We start from the raw sequence: 13,186 nt of genomic DNA on the forward strand, positions 1-13,186 counted from the left end.
GAGACCTGACTGAACTGAGCTAAGACGTCTTAGAATAAAAATAAAAAAAGATTTATAGTAGATCCAATAAAAATAATGACCTAATACAGTGATGGTGAACCTTTTAGAGACCGAGTGCCAAACTTCAACCAAAAACCCACTTATTTATCGCAAAGTGCCAACACGGCAATTTACCCTGAATACTACAGTCCAATATAGTGTATGTTCCATGTACTTTATCATTTGGCTATAATAACCTGTCTACATTTAGTGCGCTGCTTGTGCTGTTCATAGTGCTCCCTGCGCTGATGAATGGCGGGTAAAGTCTAAGGCATATTGGTATGCCTTAGACTTTTGTCAGGGTGCGGGTGCTCACAGACAGGGCTCTGAGTGCCGCCTCTGGCACCAGTGCCAAAGGGTCGCCACCACTGACCTAATGGATACCACCTACCGAACCAAAACTTAAAGTACCTACCTGGGCAGTCAATGGAGGATCACTGTAAGCAAAACCACTTGCCCTTCCCATCTGATTGTTTTTAGTACCATTCATATAAAGCCTGGAATAGTACCAGCAACTGTGTCAGGTGATGCCTCATAACCAATCAGCCGAGTGGGTCGTACGTCCTATTAGCACCTCACCCAAAAGGGCAGAGGCTTGTTAGGGTTGTAGAGAAAATTGGTAAAAAGTCCTCTATAATAAAATTCATGAACATTACCTGCCCTCCTACTGCATTCAATACATACACACAAACATGTGAATCTTCTATTCTGCTTAAAAAAAACATTAACCCTCTGTTCTCTTTTTTAAAGATTTATTCATCCAGAGGGACTTCCTTCAGATTATACTGTTTCCTTCCTTTTCCGAATTCTTCCTGACACCCCCAAAGAACCATTTGCACTCTGGGAGATCTTGAATAAAGAGTATGAGCCACTAGTTGGTGTAATACTTGACAGTAAGTTCACCTGGGAGATATGGGCGTGGAACACCTTTGTTGCTTAAAGAGTATATAGATATTCACAACTATTTATTTATTTATTCTTTTTATACAGCTTCTATGCGGACCTAATAGTCTCCATGGTTACAGACTACAAAAAATCCTCTGTAGTCTGATCCAGCAGTCATGTGTTATTATGCCCCCTTTATAACCTGCAGGTTCAGACTACTCACATGAATTGCTTGTAGTCTATAACCATTGGGACCCATTGGTCTGCATAGGAGCTGCATACAAAAACCAGGTAGTAGATGTTGTTATGAGACAATATGCAAGATTGCTTTATCTTTTTTTTTTACCTTAGAAGCACTGAAGCTACAAAGACGGTAGTGGAAGTTTATATACCCTTTATAATGAATGTTTGAAAAGACGTGTGAAAGATGTTCAGTTATGACACATATCCCCCCCCCCCATTTAATAGTTGATCACTTTAGTTACATATATATATATATAATTATATATATACAGTATATACTGTGTATTTATATACTGTATATATCATATATATATATTTATATTTTAACATTTTTGTATTTTTTGATTGACACCTACATGATGTTGTTTTCTGTACAGACAATGGCAAGACGTTAACATATTTCAATTACGACAGTAAGGGACAGTTTCAGACCATTACCTTTGAAGGCCCGGAGGTCAAGAAGATTTTCCATGGCAGTTTCCACAAGGTCAGTGTAAATGTTTTACATTATAAATATAAACCCATAGACTATAATATACATTGTGCAGTTAAGAATATAAATTGTATAATTGTACCAAACATGCTGGGTCCCCTGGCAGCACAGACTAAAGCCTTAATTTATTTTCTAGGTACACATAGTAATATCCAAGACAAATTCGAAACTGGTCATTGACTGCAAACAAGTGGACGAGAAGCCGATAAATGGAGCTGGAAACATCACAGTCGATGGCGTAGAAGTCTTGGGAAGAATGGTTCGATCAAGAGGACCAAAGGACAACTCTGCCCCGGTAAGTGCCATGAGTAAGAGACAGTGACTGCTTTACAATCAGCCCATAGATGTAGTGAACCCTTTGCAGACAATGGGCCATTCATAACTAAACCCACTCAATAAATTCCTCCAGTCTGTGTTATCCTGTTAGGCAATAAATTTACATTTATGAGATTATTCAATTGCCGACCTCTGTATTGATAATATGTTAACGCAAACACAGAGAATGTGAGAGAGAGTAAAAATAATTAGCTATTAGAGGTCGGCCTAAAAACAATAAGAGCCTTATACATAATGGCTGCTACATGAATAACCCTAACCCACTCATGATGAGAGGGTATTCAGGAGAAGGAACCATGTGGCTGCATTCCAACCCGGCATCAACCTAATGAGGCCTGTTCGTTGAAGGACTCCATTGTTTCATCGGTGGAAATGAGGTTTTGTGTTTTTGTGAATGGCTTACAAAGTTTATTGGTTAACCAAACTGCCCACACAGTCACAAATCCTCTATTTAAGGTGGAAGCTACTTTTTGTAGATTTTTTTTTTATGTGCATTAATTAACCCAACATATCCGTAGAACGTTATACCCAAGGACCCAAGTTGCATTGCTTTTTACACCAGTTCAGACCAAGAGTTTTAGGATTAGATTACAGTGACTAGAACCGTGATCTACAGTGACTAGAACCGTGATTACTCCCTGTAGAGTCCAGTAGTGTAGATGATCTAGTTCAGTGTTTAGACCCAAGGGAGTTACCGATGCAATATCCTGCCTTGGGTAATCAATTAATTTATGTTTCTTCCTCTGGGATATTACAATTTACTTTCCTTCTGCAATGGCCAGGATATGTGTGGATAATGTTCTATATTTGAATGCAAATATCAATATGGTGGCTCACTCCAAATGAAATACAGGGACAGGTGCTGCTGCTAGCCCAAATTAGAGGGACACCCACCCTCTGGTAGTGTTTAAATAATAGAAGCTATAGTGATGGGCGAGCACACTTCATTTGGACTTATACAATTTGTAAAATTTAATTAAATCACACAATTATATACTGCACACGTGTATAACACATAGTAATAAAATAAGATATAAAACAATATTTCATAAAATACGCTAAAATCAGGTAAAAAAATAAAGTACACTTCATGAAAGTTGACACCACCACATATATCTAGCAAGGTTCACAGGATTTGGCAGGGACTGCCGAGGTAGTTCCTACTTCGCACAATAATAGTCTGGCTTTGTTGTGCCAAAGTTCTTAATGGCATTGATTAAAGTCCCGTGGGGATAAATCCACATATAGATACAGATATATATAATATTTCAAGTTCAGCTACCAGCGGGTCTGAATGCTGAACTTGAAATATTCGGGTTCTTGTAGGCTGGGTGCCCCAGAGCCGACTCACACGCCGCTGTCTGGCCGTTTATCGGCACAACGTCGTGGACTCGAACTGGGGCCCCCAGCCCCTTACAACCAAATCAACATCCCATCTAACCTCATACACATCTACAAATCTGTTTTGATCAGAGGCCATCTATGTGATATATTGATCAAATTAAAAATACTTATAATATGGTATACAAATATACGGGTATATCATAAAAGTTTATAAGAAAGATTTTTATATTATATATAAATATAGGATCCGCTATAAACCTATTGTCACGACCCTTGGTCATGGTTGTGACTCTTGTGGCCGCATGCAGTTGCCTGCGGTCTTGGTGTTGTCAATCACAGGTGAGGGCTATAGTATGTTGCCTCACCTGTGGTTGCTGCTGGCAACATTGGGTATGTGGCAGCAGAGCAGCCTGAGCGGTGCTAGGCAGCTTGCTGCAGTAGGCATGCAGTTGCATCTGGCAACCTCTCCTTTAGGTGTGCCTTTTATCGGTGTGCACGGGGTGTTATATGTGTTGTGTGCACTTCCCCTTTAAGTTGATGTTTTCCCTTCCCTGGTGTTGGTAGGGTTAACTTCCCTCCTAGTGTGTGTGTGCACTGGGTGTGTCTGACTGTGGGTGTGGCTACTTGGCCCTATAAAGCCTCAGTGAATAGCAGTAGTCAGAGAGGGTGCTTCAGCCATGCTTGCTGGAGACAGCCTCCTGGTTATTTACCTTCTGCCAGTGAGGGCCACCCTGGTGGTCATAAACGTTATGTCTGGTGTTAGTTTATGGTTTATGTGTTATTGCAGCATATGGTTTACTGGGTTCCCGTGTGATGTCTGTTGTGTGCTGTGTCCTTGGTGTTGGTTGTGGATAGCAGCACTTACACGTGGGTTCCAGTTTGTGTGTCTGTGGCAGGTAAGTGTGGTACTAGTCTCACTTACCTGTCAATGCCATATGTCTGTTTATGTTTCCCCTTTCTATGTAGCTTGGCCAGTGAGACTCCTGTTCCTCCGTGTCTAGGAGGAACGGGTCGTCTTACCCTGCTCCTAGTCCAGGGCCACCCTGAGGGCCAGCAGGAATATCAGGTTCTGGAGTATGAGCCCTCCTACCTTCAGGGTTGGCTCATACGGATAGGAGACAGGGTCAGAATTAGGGATGTGTAGGAGGTGACCAGCTCCCTAATTCTCTGTCCTGGCCTTGCAGCGACTCCATCTGCTGATACCGCACGGCTGAGGGTTTTCCCCATCCTCAGCCGTGACACCTATTCTCGAATTTAACTTTTTTTTAAATTTAAATTCTAATAAAGTATACATTTTAATAATCTCTCTATTGGTATTTTAATTTTAATTTATGTAGATGTAGATACAGTATGCACGAAGAATATTGATTGAAAAAGATGATGCTAAGACTTAGCCATATAGGGTCACAGAGAGTATATTTATGTGATGTCAAACTTGAAAATGGTATAACTTTCTAAGGCAATCATAAATAGCAATTCTATTTATACCACAAGTCCACAAGGATAAAAGGAACATACAGCACAAAAAACGCACATGTACCAAAAAAAAATCGCATGAAAAACGCATGCATAAAAACGCATGAACAGTCCCTTTTTCTAAAGGGAAATCCAGCTTTCCATAATTTGGGTGCTCTCTTGGAAATAAAAGGCGGAGGCTAACAGGTGTTGCGATACCACTGATGAAGGGAAGGTTAATTCCCGAAACGCGTCTGGGCCAGATAGGACACCTGTAAAGAGCACCTTCACAGTCATAAGCGTGGCCACGCTATGAAAGTTGAAATCAAAGGACAGCTGAAAAACGGAAAGCCGAAAAGATACCTTCCTCTATACTGTGCCGGAAGAGAAACAAGCACGGACGAAGCACATATTGAAATCCCGTCCGAATTCCCGCGATATCTCGTGTAAGCCGGCTAGAGGAGTACGGAGTGAGACGCCGGCATTGTCCCGCGCCGCCCGACCCTCGCCAAAATAAATTACTAACGCCGAGGAAGGTAAGAGGACTTAACCTACAAATATACCAACCATAATATATGTGGGTGACATAAACACTAACTGTCATTGGAGTATATCAGCACAAGAGACTGACATTCTATTTTATGAAATATTGTTTTATATCTTATTTTATTACTATATGTTATACACATGTGCAGTATATAATTGTGTGATTTAATTAAATTTTACAAATTGTATAAGTCCAAATGAAGTGTGCTCGCCCATCACTATAGCTTCTAATGTTCTATATTTGTCATGACGCCAATTGCAGCGTGTGCAGGGTACTCTCCCAGGGCCCTTCCAAGGTGTTATAACGCACATCCCAGATTAGGAATGCCAGAGTGGTGTAATGGCCTATAATGTCTCTGTAGTTTGGTGGTAGTTGTGTCACTGTGTCTCCTACCTGGGTACGGCTGGACTCCTGGCTCACTTGCAATAAATTTGAGTGTAGGAGTAATAGAGGAATTTTGCAGCAGAAATGATGTCCAGACCTTTAGACGAAGTTAAAACATTGCTTTACTTGAAATAACTTGTAACCAAGCAATATACAGCTTTGGTCTCTTGGTCCCAGCAGGTTTTAGCAATCATTGGCAGAAATGAATACTTCTGCTTTAAATTTGGAGCTTGCAGGAAAGTTGTCTGCCTGGTAGCTCTGTAATTGTGACAGGAATTAATCTTCTGCACTTTTCTGTAACTTCTGCTGTATGGGGACAGACTAGCTGAGGAGGAATAGCTTCTTCTAGGTCTCTGAACTTAACTCACAGATGGATTCTCAGGGGATGGTTTCTTCCTGGAACTCTGGAGGTTTGAGTTTCTGCTTTCTTCATCCAGCTGAGGCTAAAGGTGCTCAGACTGGGAATATGGTCAAGTCTCAGCCGAGACAAGATCCTTGCTGTCTTCCCTATGCAGGGGAACTCCTCACACACACACCCTACCCCTAGCAGGGGATGGATTACACTCCTGAACGCTATCACACAGCCTTCCCCAACAGGGGTGGCTGGCACACTGACTCTAACTTCCTTCTCCACCCATGCTGCCGGATGTGGGAACAGCCCACTTCTCTCACAGAGGCAGAGCTAAGCTGGAATAATCCATTCCAGCTCAGATACACTAAACTGGGACTGCCAAAGTGTTGCTGCCACCTACTGGTAACCAGGTAAATAACAGGAACTGTTGTGTTTAACATAGTTTTAGATGCACATTTGTGGAGGACATAATGTAAATTACATCAGATGACAATATACAGCCTATTAGAAGATAGCTGGGTAGAGGCGTGTAGTGACACAACTCTGGGGTGCTACACTTTCATAGAGCTCTAGAAGATGATCCCTGATGATCCAGTGCTAAGTTTCATAGATCTTTAGTGATCCAATGGTCTAGTATTATTATATAATTTGGATCCAATCTCGCGTTATTCAGAGTTCATTCCTGCTGATCTCTTAGCAATCCTGTCTTTTAGCCTCGATCCCTGGCAATCCAATGGTTTGATGATCATCTTAATAATTTCATAGATAATCGTTAAATCCTTAGTGGTGACCCTCAGGGCCTTGGAGGAGTTCACGGAGGGTCTTTTGATTCTGGGAGGAGATTTTAATATTGTCCTGAATCCTCGCGTGGACTCCTCCAAGGGCCAAGTTTCCTTCCCTCTTTCCGCCATTACCAAATTCAAGGAGCTCTTGTTCTCCCACCAACTCGCTGATGCCTGGCGTATCCTCTATCCAACATCCCGAGACTACACATTCTTTTCCCACCCCCACAACTCCTACTCCAGATTAGATTACTTCCTCCTGAACCATGCTAGTCTAGACCTTCTCTCCAAAGCAGAGATTGACCCCATTACCTTCTCGGACCACACCTTAGTCTCCATATCCATCTCCTTCCCGACTCATCAACCCAGAGCCTGGCACTGGCAATTAAACGACTCACTTCTCCAAGATCTCCAGGTCATCTCTGAAGTCCGGAGAGACCTGACCGTGTATTTTGTGAATAATGTGACTCCCGATAGCGACCCCCTTACCATCTGGGAAGCCCATAAATGTTTTATCAGAGGCTCTTTTATTAAACTAGGGTCCCGTTTGAAAAAGGAAAGAACAGCAAAGATATCTACTCTTCTATCGCGCATCCACGAGATAGAACAGCAGCATAAGCGGACTCTGGACTTGCAGCTGGGAGCGGAACTTACCCAGCTGAGAGATCAGGTTCGCTCTTTATGTCTTTCAAAAGCCAAAGCGACCTTAACTAAGTGCCGTGGGCATTATTATGAACATGGTAACAAACCAGGTAGAACCCTTGCACGGGCTTTGCAAAAGACCAAATTACGCTCCTTTGTCCCCCATGTGTCACTCACTTCCGGTAGAAAGACTTCTCTCCCGAAGGAAATAACAGAAGCATTTAGATCATATTATCACACCCTGTACAATCTAGACGACTCTCATCAATCCGTTAGCCCTGAATTCAAGCCCTCAGTGAAAGCTTATCTTGAATCTGCGGGCTTACCATCTCTCCCCTCAGAAGCGGTTTCTGAATTGGAGTCACCCATATCATTAAATGAGTTACAGGCAGCTATTAAAAACTCCCAAACTGGGAAGGCTCCTGGTCCGGACGGACTCACGCTCTCCTACTATAAGCAATTTAAGGACATTTTGCCTGATCATTTTATTGCTGCCTTTAGCTCGTTAGATAGGGCCCGCACTCTTCCAAATGACACTCTTAGAGCTCACATCACAGTAGTCCCCAAGGAAGGGAAAGATCCCTCTCATTGCCAAAACTACCGTCCCATTTCCCTGATCGATGTAGATCTAAAGTTATTTTCTAAAATTCTTGCCACTCGCCTTCTACCACATTTCCAAAAAATAATTCATCTAGACCAAACAGGTTTTTTACCCCTTAGGGAAGCCCGTGATAGCACTACAAGAGCAATTAACATGATCTATCAAGCCGTCACTTCTAAGACCCCAACTTTATTCCTATCTACCGATGCCGAAAAGGCGTTCGATAGGGTTAATTGGGAATTTATGTTTGAAACTCTACGTTGCGTGGGTATGGGGGACAAAATGATGGCCCGGATTACTAATCTTTACTCCAACCCCACGGCAGTGGTTAAGGTGAATGGCCAGTTTTCCATGCCTCTGTCCATTCGCAATGGAACAAGGCAGGGCTGTCCCCTTTCCCCTTTAATTTTCGTGATTTGTCTAGAGCCGCTTCTGTGTCATATACGGGGGAACCCCGATATTTCAGGGCTACGGATTCGTGAGACATAGCACAAGGTTGCAGCTTACGCTGATGATCTTCTGTTCTTTCTCACCAACCCCAGGGTTTCTCTCCCGAACCTCTTGCAGGAACTAAAAATATATGCTTACCTTTCGAACTTTAAAATTAATTATCAAAAATCAGAAGCTTTAAACATAACTCTTCTCCCTTCTACGGTCCAATCTATTTCCATTTAAATGAGCTCGGTCATCTCTAAAATATCTAGGGATTTTACTTACCCCCACACTCTCGGAACTATATCAGGTCAACTACCCGCCTCTTCTCCGGAATATAAAAACAGATCTAGACAGGTGGAATATTGGAACGTTCTCATGGTTTGGAAGGATATCTATTTTTAAAATGAATGTCCTGCCAAAAATTCTATTTTTCTTCCAAGCCCTACCGATATACATTCCCAGACTCTTCTTCCATACTCTTCTAAAAATGTTACACATTTCATATGGGCAGGTAAACCATCCAGGATAGCTAGGTCAATACTCTTCCGTCCCAAGCTTGAGGGTGGTCTTGGGCTCCCGGACTTCCTCTCATACCATAGGGCTTCACACCTTCTTAGGGTAGTAGATTGGTGTCGTCACCAAGCCTATAAACAATGGGTTTCAGTTGAGCAATCCTTTCTGATTGCTCCATTGTCAGCCATCCCTTGGTTGTCCACCCAGACCCCATTGGAAGCACGCCTACACCCGACTATAGGCCCCTCCTTGAAAGCCTTTGCCAGCATTCAAAATCACCCGGGTATCTCTCCATCCCCCTCTCCTATGTTTCCTATTCTGGGCAATCCTCAATTCCCTCCAGGACTAGAGTGCGGTCCCTTTAAGGAATTAATAAGGTGTAACAAATTTAGGGCTCATCATCTGACTGCCTCAAACCAATGGCTTATCCCTCAACAGATCTCAGAGTTATCAGGAACGTCTACTCTCAATCCTTGGCAGTCTAGACAACTCACACACTTCATGTCTACACTCCCTCCTGCGTCTACGTACGTTCGTGAAAAGACGGACTTTGAGTTCATCTGCGAGCAGTCTGGAGTAACTAAACGTACCCTCTCCCGCGCATATGGCTTACTAATATCTCCCCCAGACCAACCTCCTCCCAACTTTGTCTCTCAATGGGAAGCTGACTTGGATATCACACTTTCTTCGGACCAACGGCTAAGACTTTTCACGTGCATCCACAAAACATCTATGGCCAGCAATATTCAGGAATCGGGTTTCAAACTCATGTCACGCTGGTATAGGGTCCCCACTAGACTTAACTCCATATTCCCATCTACCTCACCCCTATGCTGGCGTTGCGGCTCTGAGAGGGGTACAATACTGCATATATTCTGGTCTTGTCCCCTTCTATCGGCATTTTGGAACTCTGTATGGGAAATTACTTCTAAGTTCACTACATATACCCTCCCTAAGACACCTGCTTTTTTCCTGCTCCATCAGTGCGAGATTCCTTTGTCATCCTACAACAAGTCTGTGGTAAGGCACTTGGTAAATGCGGCCAGAGCTTGCATCCCAGGCCTATGGAGGCAATCATCTGCTCCCTCCATATCAATGTGGATCAATAGAGTTCAGGAGATTATGAGAATGGAGGACCTCACTTCATCAATGAGACATACTGAAAAAAGGTTCACCAAGACCTGGAGTCATTGGTTGGACTTCTTTGAATCTGTGGAAGGAAAAACACTCCTAGCATCTGAGTGAGAGTGCAGGTTCGGGTATGTTGTCCCCCTTCCCTTTTCCCTTCCCTCCGCCCTTGCTCTTTCCTTCCCTGTCCCCCCCCTTTCCGTGTCTACTCAGTGATTTTGGATTCAATTTGCTTTTTATTGTTCCACATGATATTGTGGTATTCCCGAGTAGGGCTTTATAATTTTTGACTTGTCATTTGTCATTTACTGTACTCATGCTTTATTAATGAGTTGTATTCATTATCAGTCCCATTGTCCACCATGCTTTGGGTTGTTAAAAATTGAAAAATCTTAAATAAAGAATTTACAAAAAAAATAAAAAATCCTTAGTGGTGGTTTAGTGTAGATCTCCGAGGTGTTTTAGCACAGATCTCTGATGATCCAGTGTTTGGGGTGTATTTTTGGATATCCAATGTGTTTTACTGTAGATTTCTTATGATAAAGTGAATAAGGGTCTATTTGTGGTGATCTAGTAATTTACAGTAGATCTGTGATGATACTTTATTTAGAGTCTCTTGGTAATCGACTCTTACAGTAGATCTCTAATTCTTTAGTGTTAGGTTCTATTCTTTGTGATCAAGTGTTTTACAGTAGATCACTAATGATGTAGTGTTTAGTGTGTGTTTTTGGAAATCTAGTGGTTTACTGTAGATCAATGAAGAAAATTTAGGGTCTATTGATTGATGATGTAGTAGTTCACTGTAAATTACTGATGATTATTTATGGTCTATTCTTGATGTTTTAGTGGTTTACTATAGATCGCTGAAGATCCAGTGTTTAGAGTCTATTTTTGGTAATCTAGAGGTTTACTGTAGATCACTGATGATAGTTTATGGTCTAATATTGGTGATCTAGTAGTTTACTGTAGATTGCTGATGATCCAGTGTTTAAGGTCTATTGTTGGTGATCTAGTATTTTACTGTAGATCCCTGATAATTGTTTATGGTCTATTATTGGTAATCCAGTGTGTTTTACTGTAGATTGCTGATGATTCAGTGTTTATGGTCTATTTTTGGTGATCCAGAGGTTTACTGTAGATCACTGATGATAGTTTATGGTCTATTTTTGTTGATCTAGTAGTTTACTGTAGATTGCTGACGATCCAGTGTTTAGGGTCTATTCTTGGTGATATAATAATTTACTGTAGATCACTGATGACTGTTTTTGGTCTCTTCTTGGTGATCTAGTGGTTTTCTGTAGATTACTGATGATTCAGTGTTCAGGGTCTATTTTTGGTGGTCTAGTAGTTTACTGTAGATTACTAATGACAGTTTATGGTCTATTCTTGGTGATCCAGTGTTTTACTGTAGATCCCTGATGATTCAGAGTTAAGGGTCTATTTTTGGCAATCTTGAGGTTTACTGTAGATTTCTGATCATTTTTTTATGGTCTATTCTTGGTGATCTAGTGATTTACTGTAGATCGCTGATGATCCAGTGTTAAGAGATAATTCTTGGTAATGCACTGGTTTCATGTAACTAAAACATCATACAGTTTCCATCCGCAGTTTATTATTCCCTCTTGGCAATTTAATGGTTTAATCGCCATCTTTATTAATCTAAAGTCCCAGGCTTCAGTCTTATCGCTGACTCCAACAAACATCATTTCGTGGTATTGTAACCAGTTACACAATCTGAATATCAGTGCATAAAGTCATTTCAATGTACCTAATGAAGATGTGATATACTGTATATAACTTACATGCTGGATTTGTATTTGTCTTTAGTTCCAGCTCCAGATGTTTGATATTGTTTGTACATCTTCTTGGGCCAGTCGAGATAAATGCTGTGAACTTCCTGCACTGGTAAGTGCCCTATTCCTAATTTGCATTGTTCATGGCTCAATATGTTCCACATTTTATAGTTATAATTTACACAGAAAGTTAAGTTAAAAACTGTATACTCTTTTGGCCCTATACTTCAGAGCTGCACTCAATATTCTGCTGGTGGAGTCACAGTATACATGCATGCAAAGGGATTATACCATGATTGATGTAAAAAATAGAAATTAGACATCATATAGTACAGGACATCTTTCTAACAAAGCTAGAACCAGACCTGTATCTCACATGGATCCAGAGATCTCCACATTCATTGCCCAAGTTGCGCTACTAGATTTATTTCAAACTGGCAGCTCAGGGGCCCTAACCTTTCTCAGGGGACATGTTCTTTCTGCTGTAGCTCCTTCCCTGTAACTGCCACAGAAGTCAATATATGACAGTTGAAATTGTAAATTGAGCGTGTGCGACCACCAAAGTGAGGTGGATAGAAAATAAGCAAAATAACAAACAGCAGATGGCGCTATACAGATACATTTTATTGGATAACTCAGTAGCTATACAAAATTTTTTATTACATGCAACTACAAAAGTATTCAGATCCAGGTGCTGGTTTGAAAAATGTAGAATATTTTTAGTGCCACAATTCCTTTAAAGGGTTTATCCAGCTTTGCAAAATTGATGGCCTTTTGTTAGGATAGGTCATCAAAATTAGATTGGTGGGGGTATGACAGTCGTCACCTCCACTAATCAGCTGTTTGAAGGGCACTGCAGTCTTCAATGCTTACATCGTCTGTATAATGTTCATACTTTACACTTTTCATAGCGGCATTCCTGTGTTGTCCCATTCATTTATCAAATTGACATTCTCCATGTTTTCACAGCAGAGATTTAGCAGACATGTTTCTTTTCCAGAGAGATGAGGCCACCTGCCCACCACTTCCAAACTCCTGCTCCTGCTCCCAGGAAAATAAAGGGTTACCTGGACCTCCAGGACCCCCGGTAAGAAGCCTGACTTTTGTGATCTGGTTTGCTGTAATGTTGAGGCTTGTTTAGTTTGGGATCTGTAATGCATGGGACTAACACACCTGGCGGGTAGACCTAAGTAATGTGTATACTCAGCTGTGCC

The 13,186-nt window shown here is 41.6% G+C and overlaps 1 protein-coding gene across 1 annotated transcript in view; it reads left to right on the top strand.

Annotated features, from left to right (window-relative positions):
- COL14A1 (collagen type XIV alpha 1 chain) overlaps nt 1-13,186 on the top strand; it is a 206,430-nt gene that overhangs the window by 154,888 nt on the left and 38,356 nt on the right. Inside the window, 5 exon segments of the mRNA XM_044294523.1 lie at nt 790-932; nt 1,545-1,654; nt 1,797-1,955; nt 12,007-12,084; nt 12,973-13,059. Coding sequence (XP_044150458.1) covers nt 790-932; nt 1,545-1,654; nt 1,797-1,955; nt 12,007-12,084; nt 12,973-13,059 — 577 coding nt within the window.

This window comes from Bufo gargarizans, chromosome 5, assembly GCF_014858855.1.
Source record: "Bufo gargarizans isolate SCDJY-AF-19 chromosome 5, ASM1485885v1, whole genome shotgun sequence".
NCBI classification, from domain to species: domain Eukaryota; kingdom Metazoa; phylum Chordata; class Amphibia; order Anura; family Bufonidae; genus Bufo; species Bufo gargarizans.